General features: G+C 36.4%; 1 protein-coding gene across 1 annotated transcript; it reads left to right on the top strand.

Moving 5' to 3' along the window:
• The first annotated feature begins 3,620 nt into the window (after positions 1-3,620).
• LOC140140765 (uncharacterized) lies at positions 3,621-26,367 on the top strand. Its single transcript, XM_072162508.1, has 6 exons — positions 3,621-3,925; positions 11,156-11,478; positions 12,093-12,234; positions 14,984-15,025; positions 18,206-18,308; positions 24,960-26,367. The coding sequence occupies exons 1-6, from the start codon at positions 3,871-3,873 to the stop codon at positions 25,726-25,728; spliced, it is 1,434 nt and encodes a 477-aa protein (XP_072018609.1). The 5' UTR covers positions 3,621-3,870; the 3' UTR covers positions 25,729-26,367.
• The last annotated feature ends 1,248 nt before the right edge of the window (positions 26,368-27,615 follow it).

Raw genomic sequence — 27,615 nt, 5'->3', positions numbered from 1 at the left:
ACACGATCAAGAAAACAGTTTGACTGTAGATCCCAAAACAAAGCTACTATTCAAGTTCAGAGCATCAGTGAAATTCCATAATCTTACTTCTGGGTAGCGTTTGTTTGTTCTTGGATGGGTTTGTTATAGTTTTTTTCTAGTAATTATTTCGCCAAGCATCGATCGCGGTAAATGGATCATACATGAAAGTAAGTACCATTGATAGCTTTTCTTTTCATGCGTCAATAGATATGCGGATTAAAACTTGGCCGATCGAAGTCGTTGTGGTTCCTTCTCATCTCTTTCTTCCATGCTTCGACAGAGAGCATCAACTGTCGTCCGCGGGATAGATTTCCGATATCAATCATGATAATAATAATGTTAGCACAATAGGCTATTGTATACTTCTGGTTATATACCCTATACTGTGTCCTCCCAGCATAATAGTGTTATGATTGCAGATCAGATCAGCTCTACTTTTTAATCCCTTGATTTTTGGTTTCTGAACAAAAGAGAAACCAAAACTATATATTTGAAATGAGGGACTCTGCATACTCAAGTATATATCTTTGTGAATTAACATGATGTCTTTTAAGGGAGGTGTTATGAGCGAACCGTGGTTTGGATTCCAGAGGGAGGGTGCCTGTAAGAGGCACAGCCATCAGAAAATGAATAACTGAGATCGCGCGCCAAATAAACTTACTGCAGTAATTTTCCAAGTCTTTAAAAAAATAGACATAGATCGAACCCGGCACCTTCCGGTTCTGAATCAACAGATAGTAGAGAGCTTGCGAAATGGCGTTACTTTAACTTTAACGTTAACGTCTAGAGGATTATAGAGGATTATGTATTCAAAACCACGGTGGTTTTGAATACATAATCCTCTATAATCCTCTAGACGTTAAAGTTAAAGTTAAAGTAACGCCATTTCGCAAGCTCTCTAGTATCACTAAGCCAACTTCCTATCTGCAATAAAACCTGTGATATTAATTCTTGATAATGTTTAACGAAAAAATCAATACTAATGTACGATGTCATTCAAACTCTAATAGAAGTCCCACAACTAAAGTAGCAATCGATAAATCTGCTCACTCAATCATCAAATAATCAATCTAAAAATAAATAAATAAATAAATAAATAAACAAATAAATAAATAAATAAATAAATAAATAAATAAATGTGTCCGTTCTCTCGAGCCCCAAAACGTCATTAAATAAATAAATAAATAAATAAATAAATAAATAAATAAATAAATAAATAAATAAATAAATAAAAAAATAAATAAATAATACAAAAAGAAATTATAAATTAGTTTTTCTAGGACCTACGCTGGAAAAATAAATCAGCGCATAAGAAAAAGAAACAGACGCTCGGATTCGAACAAGCGACACTGAGAACAGCAACTAAGAAACCACAATGCCTTAGACCACTCGGCCATAGAAGCACACAGTCTTCTCCATGTCAAAAAATATATATTAACCTTTAACGTTGCGCAATATTGGCACATGACACGGGCACATGACTGGGTAAAGATACTGTATGTTAGAAAGGCGTGCAAAGGATCTATCCCTGAAGTTAATGGTCATTGACATGTAACCAATTTTTTTGTATACCAGCTACACTCAACCTATACAAAGAAGTATATTATTAGGCGTTGACGCAATCATGAATGCGGGAAGTATAAAACCATAGTCGCCACTCGTGCACTTGTTTGAGTCCACAGGTATTCCGGAAACAGCATTCAACCCCGAATTCAGAGGTCGATTTTGGGTTGTTACATGCAAATACAAACTAATTATATCATGAAAAAACCACCAAGAGGACTACGATACTTATTCAGAGCCAATCTACATTCTGTTATTTACAAAAGCCGACGGTCAAAGTGAAATTATAAAAGGAGCAAGACCAGATATCAACGTTAAATCACGGTAAGCCTAAAATCGCATCGAAAACGCAAAAATGCAGTCACAAAATTTATAATATTACTAAATCACCACAACGAATTGTAACGTAGGTATGCAGAAAAGAGTTGTATTAGCAATAACAAAGTATGTGCAAAAAGATTTGTCTTTGGCATGTCGCTTTTTTGAAATATCGCCAAAAATATGCAATTTTGGAAAAACGCCCCAAAATTTAAAACAAACACGAACCTTCCAAAATAAATATATATTAGCACTCGGCGGCCCAGTCACTATCTGTCGCTGTGATTTGGGGTAACTCGTTGATTCCCTTCTCCAGATACTTGTACTTCAAGGTCGCTCATACCCCAGCCCTTAAATGCAGACGAACCGTGTTTGCTTGAAAATGTATTTGATAAAATTCAATATTATTGGAATTGGATTCTATGATGCAGCCGGGTGCGGCCACCGTTGTATCACCAACTAGCTTCAGCTGTAGCTTCAGCCGCTGGAGCTCCGCACTTTACTAGTAGACGATAAAAAGGCATGTAAATCTCACAAAGTTTGTACTCTTGATACATTTAATGTTTGGGTTTTTTTTATATCACGAAACGTTATACGAAATATACCAGCTTATAGTTAATACAGATAGGTGATTATAAGTATTTATTGATCAATTTTGCATGGAAGCAGGCCCCGTCTGCATAACATGACTACCGCCCGCTATAAGTCAGGGCGCAAATTTTAATAACAATACGCTATTTACACTAACAATGTGTCACATGCTAATAGCTGTTGCCGCATCCAGGAATTGATCTATGATACGTATATTAGTGTTTGTTTGCTAATGTGACAGTGACAGATCTAGGCGCTTTTCATTCGAGGCCATACACCTATCTCAATTGAGAATTAAAGGCCATACTCCAGGTATTTGTACATGGGCTATAGTATGTTTGTTTGGTATGTATGGTATGGGCCCTGTGTACTTCATTATTGTTATGATGTTTTCATTGTTGTTTGACTTTTATTATTAATAAACTGATAAGGTGGGATATGAGGCATTTTCTGGAAACTAGAAAATGCTCCGAGTATGTTTAAACAGATCGGTAGAGTAGTAAAGTATACTAATCGGGTGTACGATTTTCAGAATACACGTATCTCAAATATCTTTGTATTATGATTAACTACATTGATTATTGATAAAAACAATAACATACAAATTAAATATGAAATGGTATATTATGAAAATCGTATGACCGATTTGGCATCAGATCGAGGGAGATGGCGTACTACAGCGCTACAGAGCGTCATCTGACAGACAGACACACACCCCCACAGACAGACAGACAGACTTTCTAGTCATATTAGTTCATTACCTATTTTGATTGCTGATAAAAACGATCATAATTATAATACATAGATATTTGAAATACGTGTATTATAAAACCGTACATCCGATTAGCTTCAAACTGGTTGGTCAGTGTTCTCTGCCCTTTTCAATTATTGTGTTTAAAAACATATATAGAACACTTCCACAATGCCTCAAATTCCACCTTAAAACATATTCACCTAAAGTACCTGACTGAACGAACCATAATAATAATAAGCATGGTTAATGTCTATGTTTTATTTTGTATTTCCTTCAATCTTTTGTGTTTCAATCTCTGTACTGTAGTCTAGTTTGGTCGTCGTGGTAGAAAGACTTCCTTGTTTAAGTATGACTTAACATAAAATTGGTTAAAGCCAACTCATGTATTGAAATAATAGTTGAAATAAAATTGATTTCGCTCAATTTGTATTGTTACTATGAGTTAGTAGACACTTGATGGAATACTGCTTAGATAGTGATCTATCCCATGAGATTGCCGAGGAAGTAAAGTTTGCTTCAAAATATCACAATTACCAACAGCAAGCCCATCTACCGCAACTATCAAAATCAAAGCTAAAGGAATATAAAGCGCGGAGCGTGTTGTTGTTCATCGCTGACGAAATATGGAATTGAATCAATCGATCCTGATTCTACTTACGATTACAGTGGCTGTAAAAGGTATGGTTTTTCTTTCTTTTTTATTTACCAACAAACATTAAAGCAATCTGGTAACATTTCCATATAAAAAATATTCGTATTTCCATTCCACAGAATGTTGGTTTTTACTGTTACATTGGTCCCGTTTTAATAATGAAACGAACAATTAAAGAGATAAAACAAAGAAAATCGCTATTTAATTCCAGCGCCGATGTCGCCAATGCGTGTCACACCGTCGGACGTAACTGAGTTCCGCCATTTTAATGTGTTATCATCCCGTATGTCATATACGTTAGCTGACTTGTGAATGTTTGTGACATAAGTTTGCGATTTTGCACGAGTGAACATGGTGAATGGTTTAGTTTCAAATTTCTCCACAATTTTGTGCTCTTTAAGGGCTGGGGTATGAACGTTTGGACAGTATTTATTTTGGGACATCAGAGCACATCAGACATATCGAATTGCATTCTGAATACGAAGAATGTCATTCTGATATCAAATAATTTTGATTTTTGAAATTCGCAATTTAATACACATTTTATGGCAAATCATTAAAATTGATATTTTTGATATTTAACAGTACTTGAAGTAAACTTTAGAAATCTGATGATTTATACTTAAAGTGTATGTAGGTGGGATGAAAAGCCGACGATCAATTGAAAATTTTGACCTTTCGTATTGAAGATATGGATTTTTTTTTCCCAAAAACCAATTAGTCCTTTTTGGGGGAAAAATCCATATCTTCAATATGAAATGTCAAATTTTTCAATTGACCGTCGGCTTTTCCTCCCTGCTACATACACTTTAAGAATATAACATTAGATTTATATAATTTACTTCGAGGACTGTTATATATCAAAATTTGAAAAATATCAAATTTTATAATTTGTCATAAAATTTGTATTATATTGTGATTTTCAAAAATGAAAATTATTTGATATCAGAAAGACATGCTTCGTATTCAGAATGCAATTCGATAGGTCTGAGGTGCTCTCATGTCCCACAAAAAATACTGTCGAAACGCAATAAACGCTCATTTTAGATCCCTTAAGTGTAGTGCCAAATAGACGGTTTAGAAACTGGAAGAGTCACCGCAGGCAATCTTATTATTGTTGGTCCTTTTGGTGAACAAGAATGCATGTTGTGGCTTCATGGCAGTAGAAACCGTGTTTTTGGTGAGAAACGTACGCGCTTCTCGCTCTTTGCGCCGAGTCTTGACCTACATATTACTCGCAGTGTTGCAGAAAATATTCGTGCTGTCTATATACTCGGGAAACTACGAGGCGATAGTGTACATTTAAAATTAGTAATTATTACTTCATTTTGATATTTAAACAGTGCCAAAAAGTCATTTTAGGCAGTGTTTGTATAAAAAAAATGACTATACCAACCATATCGAAACTCTGAAAAGAGCCGTTTAATATTATGGTTAAAAATCTATTTTAACCTTATTTATGGCTAAGAGAAAGAAAAGGTTTTCGAACCGCAAAATGAACGGGTCTTTTCAGAGCCACCAAACTTTACAAAAAGACCGATATGATTGGTGCTTTGATATTTACAGTTTTATATTATAAGCCAAAAAGTATGACTTTGGTTATGTATAATTACTTCTATATAGAAACCAAGATAAGGTTTCATTATGTAGACTGTTAGTAAATTATATAATTAAGAGTTTCTCAACAGAAGAATTCATAATTTAATAGAGCAAGGGTAAGTTTTATGACCAGGTTATTACTGGAAGCAGGTACCATCTGAGATTGTAGACCCCCTCGTCTCTGTTCATTACTCCTCGCCCTCTCTTTCTGATCTGTATTGATTCTTTAATCCATCTGGCTTTCCTATCACTCTCCCTCTCTAAGATTTTGGACTCCCCCCAGTTGATAATATGATTAGCGCTGGCTACGTGATCGCTTATGGCTGAGTTCTTAAATTGGCTCTCTGATTATTCGCCTTTTATTAAATAAGAGATGTATACCCATACCCGTTAGAGCTGTCACGTGTCTCTTCCAATTTCTTATTCTATTCTATTTCCTTATTTCCGAAAAAATTGAATTATTTAATGGCTTTGATATGTACTAGTAGGCATTTGATTACGGAATCAGGTCCTTAAACACAATTTGTCCCTTTGCATTGCTTAATATTGTTCGCACTAATTTACTTTGAACGATTATGCAAAAGACGGGAATCGGGACTGGGAGTTCACAGGTGGTTTCATAAATAGCAGTCATAATAGACTGTGCGCTATGCCAACCTCCTAAGGGATTTTTGGAAGCAGGTATTTTTGGGACCCTAATGCACTGAAGTTTTGAAATCCGCTTGCCTGCACATTGGCCGGCGATGGGTGAGGCGATGAGGGCGCTTTTTTCCTTCAAAATAGCCATCAGAATCACAAAAATCAACATAACTAGGCAAGTGAAGCTCTTGGCAGCATAATTCTTATGTCTACACCCATGTTTTTAGGGTCAAGGAATCCAATAGTATCACCTACACAACAGAGGACCTAAATTTCCAAATTTCCAAAATGGCCGACATTGAAAATGAAAATTACATATTATCTTAGTCCTTGAAGCTCCTACAACCATAATTTTGATGTCTATACCCATATTGGCAGGATCAAGGAGTCCAATAAAATCACTAAGAACAGTCCAGGACACAAAGTTTCCAAGATGGCTTTCACTGAATTTCAAAATGGCTGCCAAAATCAGTTTTGCCTATATGCGAACAATTTACGCGGCCGCTGGCCGCCGTATTTAGACATCGCCTGATTGCGCGCTGGTAGTATCTCCCTAATGAGCTATTCGATTTTTTACAGGGAAAATGAAAGATACAGTTAAAGTTACATTTTGTTTTCAAATTTAAAAGAAGAAAATTTGACGTAAATTGAATTTAAAAAGCAAAAAGTGGCGGTTATGAATGAGGTTTATGACTTTGCATCAGTTATTTTTGATACTGGTGTTGATGAAGTAGCTTCCTTTTGCTAATTGGTGTTGATGAAGTAGCTTTCAATTGTTCATAGGCGCTAAGGCAGCTACCTACTGCTGATATTGGTGTTGATGAACAAGCTTTCAATTGTTCATTGGCTCTAATGTAGCAATCTACTGCTGATATTGGTGTTGATGAAGTAGCTTCCTATTGCTGATTGCTGCTGGGTTAGCTATCTACTGCTAATATAGGTGCTGATAAATATTGCTGATTGGTGTTGATGTAGCAGCTTTCAATTGTTCATTGGCGCTAAGGTAGCCATCTACTGCTGATATTAGTGTTGAAGAAGTAGCTTCTTATTGCTGACTGGTGCTTTGTTAGATATCTACTGCTGGTATTGATGAAGTAGCTTCCTATTGCTCATCTGGGAAACGTTAGATCAGGTTGATCCAAATATTCCACAACCCTATGGTCAATGCTGAAATATTAAGGATGGGGATCTGGAGTTCCAGTGGACTGAGAATAACTTAATGCCATGGGAGTTAATATGACATGTTGGTGGAGGAGGAGGAACCTGAAGAGCAAGAAGATGGAGAGGGGGAAGAAGAGGAGGGATATGAAGCTTCCAATTTAAGATAATATCGTATATGACGGGAATTTTTTTATGCTTTTTCCATTTTTTCCGCCCTATTTTCTTTGCTAATTCGTTTTGGCGCCCCCGTCGTTTTTGCCGTCCCTGTTTTTGCCGCCCCTTCTTCTTCCGCCGCCCGTTCATTTTTGCCGCCCCTACTTTGACCCCGGGAGCTGGCGCCCCAAAGCCCCCCAAAAAAATACGCGCATGCTTTCCCCTGAGGAGATTTTAAAATTGGTTTGATTTATTGACCCTTAAACACCAAACCCCGCTTGTTCTGTTCACCACAGAAGAACTCACTTACACCTGTTACTTTGATCACAGACAGAACAGAATTTACATGGATAAATTTTAACCTTCACAAATTCCCTAAGGAACTTGAACCAAGAAGTGGGGCTTTCACTTTAAATCAAGGGTATACATCCAAGGGGATATATCCGAAAAATCAGCCTCACCTAAATCTCAGAAATTGCAAAATCGACAAGAATTATGTTATTATTTTAAAATTTGTGTCGCCATCTTACAATTGATCCAGGGATATTTATAATATGTTAACTGGATACCTGGACACTGAAAACGTAGGTTTAGACATTAAAACCATGCTTCTAGGAGCTACAAGAACCGAGATATAGGACATTTTAATTTTCATTGTTGGCCATTTTGAAATTTTGCCAGCCATCTTGGGACTTAAGGTCCTTTTGCCATTGTAAGTTATACTGTTGGAATCCTTGACCCTGAAAACATGGGTGTAGACATCAGAATTATCCTGCTAGGAGCTTCAATGACCAAGTTATGGTGAGTTTTGTAGTTTTGACTGCAATTTTGAAAATGCGCCCTCAGCGGTTCACCCACCGCTGGCCAATGTGCAGGCAAGCAGATTTCAAAACCTCAATGGATAAGGTTTCCAAAAAAACGTGCCTCCAAAAATGCCCCGTGGGAGGGAGGGTTTCGAGTATGAGCCCATAGCTATAATGTCAACCCCCCCTTCATGGCCTGCCAAAAATCGCTTGCCCTTCACCTACCTGCACATGCCAAACTTTTTCGAACCCAATTTGCAAAACTTAAATGGTCCAGATATATGTTGCGAACGCAGCGAGCAGAAAAAAATCATATTTAAACGTTTCCGTACTATTTTCATAAGCTTTTAGAGCTAACCCGTGACCAAAAATAGATTTACCTATTTTGCAGAGCAGTCAAAAGGCGAGTGATGAGGGAATGGGGTACTATTGGACAGAGTTGTAACGAGTCAAGTCATTTCATGGTCGAGTCGAGTCATTTCTGACAATATCTCGAGTCGAGTCGAGTCAAATGACTCGAGTCACTGTACAATCTCTATGGGGAAAATTTGAAAATTCGAGTCGAGTCATTTCATTTTTGAAAAGTCGAGTCTCGAGTCATGACTCGTTACAAGTCTGCTATTGGAAGTACTATTTCCCTAGGGAAATAGTACTTACTTTCTCTAAGTACTATTATATACTTCATTAATATATTCTTGTTCATTGATTGGTTAAAAGTGGATCACATGACCAAAAATAGTTCTACCATCAGTACTCCTATCCGTAATAGTACCTCTAAGCCGTAAATAGTAGTTTCAATGTCCCGGATGAGCCGTAAATAGTACCTCCAAGCCGTAAATAGTACTTTTGACCATGCCTTCTGCGTGCGCGCATTCGATGCGACGGAACAGTTCACGCACGCGAAACTGCCATAGCGTGATAACGCGCTGCTGTAATTGGTTAGCCCGATTTTAGCCTATTCGATTTTTTTGAAGGGCAAAATATAGTATACAAATAATATATACTGCCATGAGAGGTTCTGGTTAAAACTATGGGCCCGGGGTGAGATCAATAATACTATTTTCCTGAGGGGCGTAGCCCCGAAGGAAAATAGTATTAATTGATCTCAACGAGGGACCATAGTTTTAACCAGAACTTCGAATAAAGGCAGTATATATTTGTTTTATAATTATACTTCATTAATATGTTCTTTGTTCATTGGTTGTTTAAAAGAAATTATTTGACGTTTTGACTCTGCAGCTTCTATTCTGAGTGAACAGCACGACCAATTTAAGCACAACTTATATTTTGCCCTTCAAAAAAAATCGAATAGGCTAAAATCGGGCTAACCAATTACAGCAGCGCAAAGCTTTTCATAAGCTTTTAGAGCTAACCCGTGACTTGTGACACACAAATCATGCTAAATTTGTGACCTGTGATACACAAATCATGCTCAATCCGTGACCTGTGACACACAAATCATGCTTAATTCGTGACTTGTGACACACAAATGATGCTTAATCCGTGACTTGTGACACACAAATGATGCTTAATCCGTGACTTGTGACACACAAATCATGCTTGATCCGTGACTTGTGACACACAAATCATGCTTGATCCGTGACTTGTGGCACAAAAATCATGCATAATTCGTGACACGTGATACACAAATCATACTTAATCCGTAACATTTGGCACACACATCATGCTTAATATGTGACATGTGGCACATAAATCATGTTAATCCGTGAATTATGACACATTAATCATGCCTCTTCCGTAACATGTGGCACACAAAGCATGCTTAATCCATGACATATGGAACACTAATCATGTTTAATCCGTTGCTTACGGCACACAAATCCAACTTAATCCGTGACACACAAATCGTGTTTAATCCTTTGATACACACAAATTATGTTTAATCCGTGACATGTGACACACAAATTCACGCTTATTCTGTGATAAGTGGTAACCAAATTATGCTTAATCCGTAACATGTGGCACAAACGCTATGCTTAATCAATGACTTGTAACACTTATCATGTTTGATCCGTAACATGATATTGCCGCACACCATTCATGCTTAATCTGGTCTTGTGGCGCCAAACCATGCTTAATTCTTGACTTGTGGCGCACAAAGCATGCTTAATCCGCCACTTGAAACACACAACCCGTTCTTAATCCATAACTTTGTGGATAAGCAGCACGTAAAGCATGCTTAATTCGTGACCTGCAACAAATCGTGACCTGTGACACACAAATCAGGCTTAATCCGTAACTTTTGACGCACAAATCATGCTTAATCCGTGAACTGTGGCACACAAATAATGCTTAATCCGTAACTTGTGACACACAAATCATGCTTAATCCGTAACTTGTGACACACAAATCATGCTTAATCCGTGACTTGTGACACACAAATCATGCTTAATCCGTAACTTGTGACAAACAAATCATGCTTAATCCGTGACTTGTGACACACAAATCATGCTTGATCCTTGACCGGTGACACACAAATCATGCTTAATCTTTGACATTATGGAAAATAATCATGCGTAATCCATGACCTGCAGCACATAAAGCATTCTTAATAGCTTAATTAGTAGATAATTATCTACTAATTGATCAAATCCCAGATGACTGAAAGTATACACAGTGTCATTCTTAATAGCCTACGTACAATGTACATCGTGCATACGGCACACAAATCATGCACAATCCATGACATAAAGCACACAAATCATGTTTAATCCCTGACTTATGGCACACATTTATCATGGTTAATCCGTGACATGACATCGTTGCAGTGAAGCATATTTGAGAAACAGTTTATTTTTGGATGCCGTAAAGTAATATTTACCTGCCGAAATTTGAAACACACTCTCAAAACTTGACCACCCCTACCATTCTTTATCGCAGGACAATGCGATGGCGCATTGGGAATGGAAAATGGTATGATAAAAGACAATCAACTGTCAGCCTCGTCAGAAGAACACAACGGCCAAGATGCTTCTAAAGCCCGATTGAATAATGTACTATCAGCCTGGTTTCCAGACGAAACCGACAGGAACCCATATATTCAAGTTGATTTTGGCAATCAGACCAACGTAATGAAGATCGCAACTCAAGGGATACGCCTCTTTGCAGACACTATTGAAAACTATTACATACCAACATTTCAAGTATTGTACAGCTTTGACGCGGAGACGTGGAATATCATTACAGATCGCAGCAACAACGAAGTAAGAACATTTCATATTCTAGCAACTCACAGACAATAAAATCGACTCGCAATTGCCACTAAGGATATTATTTATATGTACTTATAAGCCGTAAATAGACCATTTGTTTTACCAAGTGGTCAATTTACTGATTAATTCAATCATGAAACAAATGCCTAGTGAAAGGCGATAAAACATGCAACAGAATAGGGTGGTGGTCAGGATGTTTTCATGATGGTTCAGTTTAGTTTGATTTTTAAGAAATCTATTAACTCTAGGTAATCTATTAACTCTTGATTTGCCGCTTAAAATGTTCGAATTCGACTACATTCCTAGCTCAAATAATGATCTCACTAGATTTATTGTCAAATTTGACCAAAAATCATGATAAATGTGATCCGAATAATGTCAAATTTGACATGGATTGAGTCAGATGTTACATGATTTCTGGTAATATTTGACTACAAATATTCACAATCACAATCAATTTCCTCCACACGCTCCACACATCCTGCATAATACATGAGAAACTGATGTAGTGAAAACTATGGTATCTACAGGTAGTCCTACTGCTTCAACAAATAATGTGATAGCGATATACAATGCATATATATAATTATCTCCTTTTTCTGCAGATTTTTACAGGTAATGTTGATGCTCGGAGCACAAATGAGCAAACATTTTCACGACCAGTAAAACTTCGGTTCCTGAGAATCCTTCCACAAACATGTTCTCCAGATGGGTGTGCGCTCCGATTTGAACTCTATGGATGTGATGGTAAGACCAGATGCTAAAGAAGCAGTGTCCACGACGCGTGAATACACTCTAAATTTCAAGGGATTTTGATTAGGGACCGATCAAGTATAATATTTAAAATTTATAATTAAATGTTACAGATTTAAAATTAAATCTTTAAGATTTAGAGTTCAAATCTATAAGATTAATTTTAAATCTGAAATTGATTGGCCCTAATTACAACCTTAAGGATTTATTTTTAAAGGTCCGTAACCCGATCGACAGCATCATCCCCCCGATTTTTTTCATTGTTGATGAGGTTTTGGTATCACATAATAGATACTATTTTTCTCATTACTATGCTGAAATTTGACGCTCCAAGTCGGTGTATTTCCGGAGAAATCATGAATCACAGCGGTTTTTACAGGTTACCAGTTTGTAAACAATAAAAATTTCTTCGGATCATGGGAAGAGAAAAAAGCGAACTACGCTAAGTGTAGTCTCGCGGCCAGACTGTATGTGGCTATCACGAGGATCGACGAGTGTCAGACCGAGGCAAACTGGCTGTGTAGGAGACTACGCTAAGTGCTGAGGAGACGGTCCGCCGTATATAATTAAAACAATTCCTTGAATATTTCAGTTGGTGAAATAGCTCAATTGGCTAGCGCGCCGTTCTTTTACCCGAGAGGTACCCGGTTCAAAACCCGGTATCGGAAGGTTTTTTCCTCTCCATTTTTAACCCAAACTTTTTATATTCATTTGAAATGTACATATTGCAAGGGGAAATATATTTTGTTTCCTTTTTTCTGAAACGGTACGAAAAAAAAAAAAAACAAAAACAAATATTTTCCGTTCAATACGGGCCGGGCATTGCAGCATGTCAGCATTCGTCATACGAACGGGAATTGTTGTTGTTGCATGCCTACCCAGAATGCAATTCACGTATACAAGGTATTGGATTGCAAATTTGGCTATTTATTCACATTTACGCTGAAAATGCTCTCGTTTTTCACAAAGCAGCATAAAGGGGAGATATTTGATATTATTATGTAATTTTAAAGACAATCCATATCCAAAACCAATAGGGTTACCCCCCTTTAAGGGCGTACTACACCCATGTATTGGTTTGATTGGTCTAAAAAAATATTTTTTCATTTATAGCTAGGCAATATATTCACGGATCATGTGAAATAAAGAAAAAAATAAAATAATAATAAAAAAAGGTGATTTAAACCATTGTATAGTAAGTCATTTTAGCCCTATATATTTTTTGTTTACATGTATCCTGGTAACTCAGATGCGTGTTTCATAACAAACCATAAATTGTCCATAATTTATTCTTTTCAACATGTTCAAGTAGGGGGCATGAATAGAATACATTAAATCCTTTGTTTATACCATCTATAGAAATGTACTCACTGATTATAACACTGAATAAATTAAATAGGCCTAATCTCTTCCACATAGACAATTTAATAGTACACCATGTATTTATCTTCTATAATGTGGTGATTGTGGTGTTAGGAAAAGAGATTAAAAAAGGCTATAAGGTCATCAAAGGTCAGGTTATAGGTCAATTGGTTCAGGTCAAATTCAGGCATCAACATGTGGTAGTATGTGATATCATACATGTCATAATGAGGCATCAATTTTGATATTTTGTCTGTTACTGGATATATAATGGAAATATGTGAGATGGATATACTAAAATACCTTGGGATGTAAATGGTGAGTACAATTTAGATTGCCTAGTTGAGATGAATTGGGCAAATAAATATAAAATAGTTACCAAAATCACAAAAATGAAGCTTACGTAAAACTGCCTAATATGGTGGTATGGGTGACAAAAAATACAATCTTTTTCAACATTGCTGTAGTGTGGTTGTGGTAACCTGTTACCTATGGCTTAATTAAGTTTCAGTGAAATAGTGTCGCAAGTTCAAAATACAAAATATAGCTCAACATTGAAAATAGAAGCATTTTAACCGGTTCGTTTTTTGATAGTTGTGGAGCACCAAGTTCATGAAGTCATAAAAGAGATCAGGGACCGCTTATTCCCATTTTACATATCAACATTATTTCCCTAATGTGTTAGCAACACATATCCAAAATTTTAACGAAATTCGTTGATAGTAAGCTTTCCAAAATGAAGTGAATTTAAAACATCAGTGATGTACCACCTTTTGGCTTATATCATTAGAAGCATGTACGCTTCATTGATACTGATGCCACCAATTGAACGAGAAGATTTGCCTTCATTTTGCATACCACTTTGTCCAATTTCTTTTTCTCATTTCTTAAAAAAATGAAAAAAATGCAAAAAAAAATGCATGGGTGTAGTACCCCCTTAAATCGTTGTAATTTAGATTGTAACTCAGGCATTATTTGGAGTTTTCTCGCAAAAGAACATCAATCAAAAACAGTTATAATGTTATCTATCATATATCCGATGAAGATACAAATCAAAACAAGCTGTTCCTTTAACACGTCTAAAGGGAATTGCTGCTAAATATTTAACAACGTCTTATTTTACCATCATTGGATAATAAAGAAAACTTCATCCGCAAATAACGACATTCTTCTAAAATCACTTTGATTTCCGTTTCTGACTTGAAATTATCCTTCTTATAAAATACGAAAAACATCTCTTCTGAAAATATGCTTATATTCCAACACCAAGTGTGTTTTTTTTAAATCAATTATACCTAGCCTTCATTTTCAATTTTATGACTATATCTTTTTATATATATGTCAATGTTTAATTCCTTTAAAAAATATATTTTTCATGTAGCTCCATCGACAACAGCACCGCCAGAAATGACTAAATCTGCAGGTAGGTATCAAGGGAGATCCAGGATTTTAAATTATGGGGTGTTACAGTGATCCTCAAAGTACACCGGAGTACGCCATGCTGAAAAGTTTGTAAAGTGTTGCTAGAATAAAATAAAATAAAATAACGATCATTTAATGCACAGGCTAGGGAAGTCTGGTTACCATTCCGGAAAGAGCCGAGTGGTAGGTGTTTCAAACTAATATTTTTTTGTGTAAAAACTGCAGCATCCGAATGATCCGAAGTATAGAGAAACATTACGAATTTAGGTTATTCATGCACTCCTATATCAAAGCAGCCAATCAGAAAAGCGGTCAGACGCGGAGTGCATTGATTGTGTATAATGTGAACTCCGTTCATTAATTATTTTCGTTCATTCATTGGTTAAACGAGTATCATGTGACCAAAAATAGATTTACCTATTTTGCAAAGCAGTCAAAAAGCCGAGTGATGAGGGAATGGGGTACTATTGGTAGTACTATTTCCCTAGGGAAATAGTACTACTATTTCCTTATGACCTCGATGCTGCGTCGCAGTTCCTAGCTCCAACTCGCCACATACACAGGATTTCAATACTGGTCTCGGGGTATTAATGTGTAGCAACTAGCAAGTCATGTTTTCTTGCGAAGCAAACAAGCACCACAGAACTGCAGCAGGGGTTAAAATACGGCGGCTTCATGACATAATCTGAGGATCAGTATATTGACGGTGAAATAACAGAGAACTGGTTACGGTTTCACGGCGGTATTGGATAGAGCCCAGCAAACACAAAACGTTTTCGACATCATTCGCAAAAGGTTATAAAAGGTTATCAGAAAACGTTTAAATGTCGGGTTATATAAAGGGTATATTAAGGGTATAAAACGTTTTCATAACATTAAAAATCATTTTTTGATAATCTGCTGCTCAGCAAACAAAAATGTTTAACAGAAAACGTTTAAATGTCGGGTTATATAAAGGGTATAAAAACGTTTTAATAACATTTCAAAAACATTTTGAAACTTGATACAAAACATTCTAAACAGAATGTTATTTTGGGGTTGAAAAAATATTTTGCGAAAAATGTTTGCCCAAAATATTTGCAATAACGTTTTAAAACCGTTTTCATGACCTTTGTATAACCCGACATTTAAATGTTATTAAAACGTTTTAAAAAAAAACATTTTAAGAACATTTCTGTGTTTGCTGGGTGCAAATATTTTAACATAATTATGTTATTTAAGTGGTGACAAAACATTTGGCAAAAAATGTTTGCAAAAATAGTTTACAATTACATTTTTGAAAACATTTTAAAAATATTGTTGTGGTGTGTTTTCATACAAAACGTTTTAAAATGTTTTCATGACCTTTATATAAATTGACATTTTAATGTTATTAAAACGTTTTTATGTAAACCAAAAGCCAATATATAACTTATTAAAAACGTTTTTAAAACGTTTTTGTGTTTGCTGGGAGGTTACAACATTTTCACGGAAAGCTTTAGCCATTCAACTGTGTGCGTGCTGCGTGCAATCAAAACAAAGCATGGGCAGCCTAGCCTTGACCTGGCCTAGTCTACATGCATGCCTAGTCCCTCCCCCCTTCGAGGCTCGTGCATTAGACGCATCAAAATCATAAGCGTTCATTAACCTATAGGCCTAAATAAAATACGTTGATGATCTGTGAAGGGCACAGGTCTTAGTTTATCCCACATCGCCGGTTTTGATTTGGGGGTGGGTAAACTCCTTCTTCATAAGACTGATTGAGGATGTCTGCTAAGGGTTTGCTAAGTTTATACGCGAAGTCTCTGACAATCATGCATTAAATGCCATACTTCCAATTCCTGAACAATGGGGAAGGGCTTAGGATCCGGTCTGTACGCTGGTAACTCGGCGATATCAAGAGGCTTCAGAACTTCAGAAAGTGAAACATAGTGACCATTGATGCTATCCGTATCCGCAACTGCTTTGCAGTCGTTGGAATTAACATTTGAAGGGGGTTGAACAGTTGAGTCATTCTTATTAAGATTTGTCATGACTCTTACCCGTCAGCAGAGTTTGCTTGTTTGTGCCTCTGGACACGGTTCCTATAGGCTACTCTTTCTTCATGTTCTTTGCTTTACAGATACTTGAACGATGTTCTGAATGGAACACTTGCTGACGCTCACTGATGAGGCTCTTTATGTAACTTGACATCCAAGGCTTATCATCATTATGAAGCTTGATAGTCTTCGTAGGCAGATGCGTAACATGGCATTATTAAGGGTGTCATAGAAAGCTTAAACTTGTCAAATGTATTGGTTTTGTCATACACTTCAGACCACTGATGATTCAGTAATCAATGTCCAAACTCTCTGATTGACGACTCCCTCATTGGTCAAACGACTCGTAATTGAGTTAGCTTGAAATTCCCCTGGACAAGGAACTCACTGCTAATTTGTCTCGTTGTAACCCGTACGAAACTCGGGGAGCTGATCCTGGTTGCGAAGGTTATTGTGGAATGTCTAGGGTATGCGCTCTTGAAGCAGCAAAGTCCCTGATTTGTTGTTTAATGGTTTATGGAATGATGTGGGGCCGTAGTGGTCAGCGACAACCTGTAAAGTGTGCTGAGGCTTGTGGATCAACGTCTAGGCGTTGTGCCTGTGCGTAGCGCACTATAAATCACTGCGCTTTTTTTTTTTTTTTTTTTTTTTTACCGGGATGCGTTTGAGTTAGTCCGATTGTTTTGGGGTGACCAAAAGACCGTCAAGTGATCGTTCATTCCAATAGGAGAGTAAATTCCAGGCACATGGTAGTAGTCAGCCATATTGGTGATTGTTTTGTCCAGAATTGCATCTATATACACACGATCATAACATTGGCTGGGCTACGTTCACATTTGTTTGCTATGCCCGGGTTTGTCCTCCATCGAGGAATCGGTGGTTCAAATTCAGGGCGGAGAAAACAATAACTCTCCGTCGTCTTTCTTCTTTCCTTTCCCTTCGCCCAAATACAGTGGGAGCGTTAGGGTTACAAAAACAAAGCGTTTTAGACCCCCCTTAGACCCAACGTAATTTGTATTTTTTTTAAATTCGAGAGGTCAATTTGTAACTCGATTGCTTTTCAATTTTGACTCATTTTAGGTGGTCAGCGATTATAACATATATGTTGACCGAATATTAAAGATTGTGACCTTTTCACATAAATGATTTGTTCTCTTTAATAGCAGATGGGTCTACTCCAACCTCAATCATTTTCGGAGCTATTGCAGCAGGAGTTGGGATACTTATAATCATACTTGTGCTTAGCGGTGTGATATATTGTAAGAGGTAAGATATTAATGTGCAAAAAGATAAAGGGTTTTTTTACCGGAGAGCACTCTAGTAAAATATGACTATTATGCAACATTAAAACACTTCCAACTAAAAAAATACAGCATGTAAAGATGACTTTGTATACTATGCTTACATCTTAAGAAACTATCATAAATGGGACTAAGTTTTAAAAAAGGAGAAAAGCCACACGGAATTATTTTTTTTTTAAACTTTGGACCCTTTTGAAACGTTTTTTGGTAGATAAAGATTTGTAGCCAATGTAGTAGGACTAACCACCACTTTAATAAGGTTGAGAGGTTTCAGAATAGAGGGTGCTCTAAATTTGTTTTCTTAAAAGGCCTTTTTTCACATGAACACTTGACACATCCAAACACAATTATTATTATGATCACAAAAATGTTACAGCTATATTGTTACAACATAATTATTTAAAGAATATCACATAGTTTAGACTACGTGTTAAACAAGCCGTGGGGAGGTCATTGGTAAACATTGAGCTTGTTTTCTAGTCCAACTATTTCCGTTACAAAAGAATATCACCAACAACTATTTCCGTTCACGGGATAAGAAGCGTACCGTGGCCTTGTATGAACTATATCAATTGCATAAAATTGAGCAAATACAGTTTGTAATATTTTTACACAGCGAATTTGCAAATTCGCTGTGTACTGTCTTTTGCCAATTCTTTCTTTCTTTCTTTACAAGACGGCTAGACGCCGTCTTGTCCTTTCTTTGTCGCGTTCTTCTTCTTTCTTTCTTCTTTCTTCTATCAACCACATTCGTGCCTATAGCTCAGTCTTGGGTTGACAGATTTTAATCAAACTTAGTCAGGATGACCGTTGACCTTGCCCGCTTATGTCATATGACCTTGAACTGCGTGTGACCTTTGACCTAGATAAAGGGGTCAAAAGGCGAATGTTATTCAAAATGTATCTTCTCCTACAAACAACATGCGATGATGACATGGTTTAGTCACATGACTCGTCTATGGTCGGGTGTTCCCGGATAAGGAGTTAAAGGTAATTAAGGTGTCATTTCCGGTAAAAGTCTAAAAAATTTGCAAATTACATAGCAGAAAGTCGCCATTAGCACACATACATCGCTACTTTAGGATGTCAACAGTTTTGGGGTCAAAGGTCATTAAGGGGTTACTTCCGGTGAAAAACCAAAATTATCAAAAATTTTTATTTGCTAAGAAAAACATAGGACAGTAACGGTATGTTCACACATAAAGTTCGCGTTGCGGAATGATGTGCACGGGGGCAGTATTTTTGGCACTAAAACTTTTTTGACAAACAGATTACTACATGTTATAAAATTTGAAAATTTCTGGTGTTTATATTTTGAGCTACTTATAAACTTTATATTCACATGCATAATTTGTTTCCACAATTTTACAGTACAGAGCAGTTGCTGTGTTTTTAGTTTTGCTGCTTTTACCAGTCAAGAATATGCAAATTTATGCGAATTAGGATGTTTTTCTAACAATGGACACAATTTCCTCCTAAAAAAGTATGTTTTCAGAAAATTCAAAATATAGCTTTTTAGCTTCAATATGAGACCAAAATCACATACTTGACTTGATTTTTAAATTTTGACAATTTGGGCGAGGTTGCTTGGAATTGACCATATACCAGAGTGATGCCACGTGCACATACGCATTGACATTCGCCAATGTCAATGGGGTGTTCAGAGATTTTGGGGTCAAAGGTCATTAAGGGTCACACAACGGCTGTGTTCGTGGTCTTAGACCACAGTTATGTACACGTCTAGTTTCTTTCTTACACAGCCGTGACGTTAGTCACGGCTGTGTCTTTTTTCTTACAGGTTCTTTCTTTCTTCTTTCTTCTTTCTGCCGACCACTACATTTGCTCTAGCACTTACATGCTTACACCAATTTTGACCTAACTTAGTCACAACCATCATTGACCATGCCCCTACATGCCATATGAAACTTGTGGGGTCAAAGGTCACGCAGGGGTCATAGGAGTCAAAAACGTGATTTCAACTCAAAATGCTTCTTCTCTCACAGATTACGAAGGACAGTGACCAACATGCATTGTTATTATCCAGTGTCTATGGGGTCCTCACAGATTTGGGGTCAAAGGTCATTAAGGGGTCACTTCCGGTACAAAACGAAAAACCGTCAATTTTTTTTATTTGCTAAGAAAAACATAGGAGAGTACCAGTATGTTCACACATAAACTGTAGTTACCCTGTGCATATGTGGTATTTTTTTATTTAGTGTCAAAGGTCATTAAGGGGCCACTTCCGGTATAAAACGAAATACCTTTAAAATGCTTCTTCTGCTACAAATTACGTAGGACAGTGATGCCACTTGCACACATGCATTGTTATTACTCAGTGTCTATGGGGTCCTGACAGATTTGGGTTCAAAGGTCATTAAGGGGTCACTTCCGGTATAAAACGAAATACATTCAAAAAAATTTATTAGCTAAGAAAAACGTAGGACAGTAACGGTATGTTCACACTGGAATTGTGGTTACCCAATTCATATGTGGTATTTTTTTATTTGGGGTCAAAGGTCATTAAGGGGTCACTTCCGGTCTGAGACGAAAAACCTTCCAAATGCCCCTTTTGCCACAAATAACAGCAAAGTGGCGCCACGTGCACCCATGCATTGACATTAGCCAATGTCTATGGGCGTTTTCATAAAATTTGGGGTCAAAGGTCAGTAAGGGGTCACAACACGGCTGTGTTCGTGGTCTTAGACCACAGCTAAGTCTAGTTCTTCTTCTTTCTGTCAACATTTGATATAATTTGCTCTAGCTCCTTCATTATTTGACCGATTATGACCAAACTTGCACATAAGCTCCACTAGCCCAGCTTTTATATTTGACATGACCCATTTGGGATCAAACGTCATGCATGAGTAATTTTGGCTAAAAATGTGATTTTTGCCAAAAATGCTTCTTCTCCTACAGATTACATGGTACAGTATTGATATTTGGATATTGATCTTGGCTATAACCGGGGCCTTTGGGGTCCTCACAGATTTGGGGTCAAAGGTCATTAAGAGGGTATTTCCGGCATATAATCAAATACCTTCAATATGCTTCTTTTGATACAGATTATATAGTACAGAGATGCGACTGACACATATGCATTGACATTAGTTGGTGTCTATGGGGTTCTCACAGATTTTGAGTTCAAGGTCATACAGGGGACAAAAATGGTTGATTACTGAAAATCACTTTAAAATTCAATATTTTCTGCATATGAAGTGCTTTGATCATCAAAATAATGCCAAAAGGGCTCTAGCATTATGTCCATATACGATTGTAATCAGATTTGGCTTAAACATGGAGGAGGGGTCTGTTTTGGGGTCAAAAGGGTAATATTCTAAAGTTTGTCCAATTTAAATGAAAATTAGTATACTAGTATGTGATCTTGATATGATTCAAAATATTATGAAGGTCATTTCAAGGTCAAAAGGGGTCAAATTGCAAAGTTTGTTCAATTTGAATGAAAATTAGTATATGTTATGTGGATATGATGCAAAACTTGGTGAAGGTCATTTCAAGGTCACGGCTAGACTTCGCAGCCTTACAGGGATGCAAAATATCTAGTTTCTTTCTTCTTTCTGGCAATCAGCTCTAGCTCTGCAAGGCATTGACAGATTTCAACCATACTTGACCCAAATGACCACTTGGCTAGTCTAAAACTTCCATTTGACTTTGACCTGGCTGTGACCTTTGACCTAGCTACAATGGTCAAAAACGTGATTTTTTTTCCTTTTTCTTAGCAAAACGTGACATTTTGCGTGACTTGCCACGTTTCGCCCTAGCTCTGTTATGCTTTGACCGATTTTGACCATACTTAGTCACAAATAACACTGACCATGTCCCCACATGTGACATGACATTGAACTCCATTTGACCTTTGACCTGCTCACAATGGCAAAAATGCGTGATGGTAACATGTGATGGTGATATGCTTAGGTCATGTGACTTGACTTTGGTCGGTGTCTATAGGGTGTTCACAGATAAGGGGTAAAAGGTCATTAAGGGGGTCATTTCTGGTCTGAAAGCTAAAAATATTTAAAAAATCACTGTTTTTACAAATTACATAAAGTGTTGTCATTAGCACACATGCATTGCTACCAACCAGGGTCTTTGGGGTGTCTACAGTTTTGGGGTCAAAGGTCATTAAGGGGTCGCTTCCGGTCAAAAACCAAAAATCATCAAATATGTTCATTTTTTTTATCTCAAAACATAACCAGACCAGAGTGACATAAACTTCATATATGCATTAGTGTTACCCGATGTATGCACGGTATTTTTATTTTTTTTTTTTCAAAGGTCATTTAGACGCCATTTCCGGTTTTAAGCTAAATAACTTTTTTATCTACATAACTAAGCATAGTAGATTTTTTTAATTTAAACTGTAACAATGCTTTTCTCGGTGTATATGAGGTTTATTTAATATTGGGGTCAAAGGTCATTAAGGAGGTCAAAACATCAAATTTGCAAAAACAAATGTTTAAAATTGGCCCAATCGAGCTCAAATTCAACAGGAACGATTCTTACGATACTCTAAACATGTTAAAAATATTTATGACCCCAAAGGTCAATGTTTACTTTGGGGTCAAAAGGTCAAAATATGGGTGCCAGATAGCTGTGTACCCAGATTCTATTGACTCTAGTTTTTAATTTAATTTTGTTTTTCGGGTGATTTATAAAATTAAATGGAAGAAAAAGAATCTTTATAATGAGTTATATAAAACAAATATTGAATGTGTTTATTCGTTCAATGGAAAGAATATTTTCACTCGATGAAATATGAACTGTTCCATTCAACAGTCCATATTTCTAAAAATCAAAAAACAGAATTGAAATCGGACAATGCATTGTGATTTAGTGTCCATTTTAAGATGGTTGTTAATGGGATGAAAACCTGGGCGGCTATAATGACAATTTCGAGATTTTGAAGGCTTCTTTGGACACTTGCTTGAAAAGCAGCATTAATTTAAGTATCAAAAATTAAATGCCCATATTTCCTGTTTTCATTAAAGAAAACAAAATTCTCTCATTGAATAATTCTTATAAATCAAACAAATACACTATTTTTGCAATTTAGGCCAATGTACAGACAAATAAAAGCTGAAAAAAAGTCCACAGCTAATTAATATGCAAAACTGATGACAATAGAAAACCGTTCATGATAATTATGAAGGTGTCGGTTTTTTGCACACATATGTATACAAAGTTCTTTCATTTGATGACAGAAAATATACGAAAAGCAATTAATGTGGCAGAATTATTGTACAGCCACTGTGACATGCCTAATATTACTCATCACGATAGTAAAAAGGGAACTAGTCGAATTTTGAGTAACTTTTACTCACCTTCGGGTGATTGTTTACTCAACAAATGTTGATTAAACTTTACTCAATATTGAGTAGTGCCCTTTTTATTCAAAAGTTGGATTAATATTTGCTTAACTTTTGTTGAGTAAATTGTACTCAATATCAAGTAGTTTCTTTTTTTACTCAAAGATGAGAGTAAATTTTACTCTTTCACTTGGAGTAATATTTGCTCAACGGTTGTTGATTAAATGTTACACATTTATTGACTAGTTCCCTTTTTTGCTCTGACACAAAGTAAAATGGAGTTGTGGTTACAATTGAAACTTTCATCATTATTGCGCATTGAAAAGCTCGCCTATCCATTAGAGCAAAAACTCTGTCCTGGATTCAACTTACTTCACAAGTATATAAATGGCAGTGTGCGTCCAGTGAAGTTGGCGAGGAACCAGTCCAAAGCTGTGCCTTCCTAAAATAAAAAAAAATGTTATAAAGGACATTAATTTCATGGATTGGAACCATTCAGACGAAATAAAGCTGCCATAAAATAGACAATCCACCACCTTTTCATTGTATCCACCATAAATCAGAATTTGTTTCGTCGAAAGTGATGAAGCAGATGAAAGGTTTGAAATACAAGATTTCATTTATGGATGTCTTATTTTTGAAATGTCTATTGGTCAGATGGTATAACCAAAATTGGACACTCTTACTGACATTTTTGAAAAAATAAAAGCAAATATGACATATTCATGTAATTTACATTGTAATCACTCATTTCATTAGCATTTCTACTTTCATGCGATTTTGCAAATATTTAAAGGGCATATCTATTGCAAAAACAAGTTTAACTCCATTCGATTGAGTTCAAATTGATTTCAAGTGAAAGACCCTATTTTGCTCATAAACATAATTATTGAAATAGGAAGTTCTAATTAGTGTATTTCCGAAGATATCATCAAAAAACTGCCTAATTAGTCTTAAATGTGGTATACCATATTTGAGACTAATTCGGCAGTTTTTTGATGATTTCTTCGAAAATATACCGATTTGGAAAACCAAATTTCAATATGTTTATGAGAAAAATATCAGCATTTTGATGAGGTAAAGTGGGGGGATGAGATGAAAATATCATTAAAGTTATTGTTGTGAAGTCAGACTATATTCCTGAGATTTCTAAATAGTTCCACAAGTATAGGCTTAACCCCCACCGTCATCTAATATGTATTTCACCCAGTTACAAACTCGTTACATGGACGGTACGTGTGTACATGGATTACGAAATAACTACTTTCTGTTTTTTGTTCATCTATTTTCAGGCGAAAGAACTCAGCAACTCCTGTACATGAACCATACGCCACATATAGGCCTCCTCTGGACAACTCATCGCAGCATCCACCCATCGACACATCTGGCCAAGAACTTACAGAACAACCCCCTGTATCATTATCGGGGCATACACTAATCGACACATCTGGTTATTTGATCCCCGTAGAAAACATGGGGTATGCGAGTGTGGCCGATGTCACAGTACCGACCAACCAGGATGGCCCAGAACTTCCAGAACATCTTCCTGTATCATACTCCACCTACATTCCTCCTTCCGACAACTCTTCTGAGCATACATCCATCGAATCATCTGAATCAGAACGTCCTGTATCATACTACACATGTATTCCACCCGTGGACAACTCAGTTGCCCATCCGCCCATCGACACAACGGGCCAAGGACTTCCAGAACATCTTCCTGTATCATACTCCACCTACATTCCTCCTTCCGACAACTCGTCAGATCATCCATCCATCGACACAACTAGCTCAGAATATCCTGTATCACACTACACGTATATTCCTCCCCTGGACAACTCATCACAACATCCACCCATCGACACGTCTGGTCCAGAACTTCCAAGACATCTTCCTGTATCATACTCCACATATATTCCTCCTCTGGACAGCTCGTCGGGGCATTCACCCATCAACACGTCAGGCAATAACATCCCCTTAGAAAACACAGGATATGAGAGTTTGGGTGATGACGTCACAGTACCAAACTATCAGGGTCTGTACGCTGAAGTGACTACTTAAGGAAAGCTACACAACATGCTCTATACATGCTCCTACTACTTTACAGAACAACCTGGACCCATCGAGGAATCCACTCATCAACACATTATATGTTATAAGTAGCCTATTTTGTGGTCACTTTTTGATCAACAAGTCATCCCAGCTGTGCCCTTCCGCAAAACAAAAATACATCTCAGTGACCGCTCTGCCTATGCAGAAAAAAGGTGGTGGTTGTTTTGTTTCGGGGACCGCGGTTTTCGAATGAGAGCGATTCTCGTTCTGAATGCATTTTCATTGCGAAATAAGTTCATTCATTCATTCATCTTTATTTCATTCAAATATAACAGCACAACAATTAAACACATATGAGGTTCTCGGAAGGCCGGATGGCCTGTATTAAGAACCCCCTGTCCTAACAAAAAAAAGTTTCAAAAATAACAACAACAACAACAAATATACCGCAAAATGTCAATACGCAACCCCCCCCCCCTCATTTACCCTAACAAAAACGAAAAAAGCCTGTTTTGTGATCAAGAATATGCAAGAAATTACAGAGATAAATTCAATGTTTTGTGATCAAGAATATGCAAGAAATTACAGAGATAAATTCAATACTACATTAACTATATTACAGATAATACGATACACAATCAAATTACTTTAAGCCGTACAAGGAAATTACATAAAATACTAAATGTAATTAAGAATAATATTATCTTTCACTTTGGTTTTGAAATGCTTGATCGTCTTTATAGTCTTTATATGTTTCTCAAGTGAATTCCACTTAATTGGGCCCGCTGTTTTTAAGGTTTTATGAACGAAATTCGTTTTAGATTTAGTTGATACCAAAATACGGGAACTTGGTAACTTAGAATAATGTGAGTTTTTAGGATGATGTCATAGTACCTATTGCGAGGCAAGTATCTACTCCAAACTTCTAGGGATATCAGGGTTGAAAAAATCAGAGTTGCAACGAGTCACGACCTGTGACTCGAGAATAATTGAGTGACTCGACCACATTGTATATTTGTACATTGACTCTGTTAACTTTACTTGACTCGAACTAAAATGAGCCCATATGCCTTTAACTCGAACTGAATCTTTGAATAGAAGGCAGATGGGTTTTATAGAATAACAATTTCATAATGGTTCATATCCAGGCCTACAATGTCTGAAGTAAGTCAAAATATTTTAGCTCAATTGACTTTACTTGACGCGAGCTACAATGAGCCGAAATGTCTTCGACTTCGTCTAGCTTCTTGTACAGAATCAATAAAATATCTCATATATTTCATATTCCATATCCGGAATCTGAAAATTATCTGCAGATAAATATAATTTGTATAATCGATAAGGATATTTTATTTTCCATTCCAATATCCACACATGATATTAACTAAAGACTTTATTTATTCGGTCCAATGACTATAATCCAAAACTTAGGTTAATATGAGATTTTCAATTGACATGAATACCCAGCAAACACAAAAATGTTCTTAAATCGTTATAAACGTGTTATAAACACGATTTTGGTTTTATTCAAAACAATTTTAATTGTTTTTTAATTGTTTAATTTTAATTGTTTAATTTTAGTTGTTTTTTAAATGTTAATTAAAACAACATTTAAATATCGGGTTATATAAAAGAAAAACGTTTTTTTTTAAAGCGTTTTATATGAATACATATTTACATTTATACATTATTTTTAAAAATGTTGTCAAAATGATAATGTAAAAGTTTTTTAGCAAATCTTTATAGCATTAAGTTAAAAATGTTTTGCAGTTTTGCATTAAGTTTTTACAAATGTTTTATACGTTTTATACGCTTTATGTAACGTATGTTTCCTTAGTAATTACCGATTCCCAAATAATCTATTCTTGCTAGGCAACTTGTTTGCTCAATGGGTAA

Source organism: Amphiura filiformis, chromosome 19, assembly GCF_039555335.1.
Source record: "Amphiura filiformis chromosome 19, Afil_fr2py, whole genome shotgun sequence".
Classification (NCBI taxonomy): Eukaryota; Metazoa; Echinodermata; class Ophiuroidea; order Amphilepidida; family Amphiuridae; genus Amphiura; species Amphiura filiformis.
The sequence above is the reverse complement of the archived record's forward strand: the minus strand, read 5'-3'. Positions and strand labels throughout refer to the sequence as shown.

Excerpts from the sequence above, each read along its gene's own strand:
- LOC140140765 (XM_072162508.1), top strand. The coding sequence starts at position 3,871 with ATGGAATTGAATCAATCGATCCTGATTCTACTTACGATTACAGTGGCT. Across the intron at positions 11,479-12,092 it reads CAGATCGCAGCAACAACGAA|ATTTTTACAGGTAATGTTGA; the intron begins GTAAGAACATTT and ends CTTTTTCTGCAG. Across the intron at positions 15,026-18,205 it reads AGAAATGACTAAATCTGCAG|CAGATGGGTCTACTCCAACC; the intron begins GTAGGTATCAAG and ends TCTCTTTAATAG.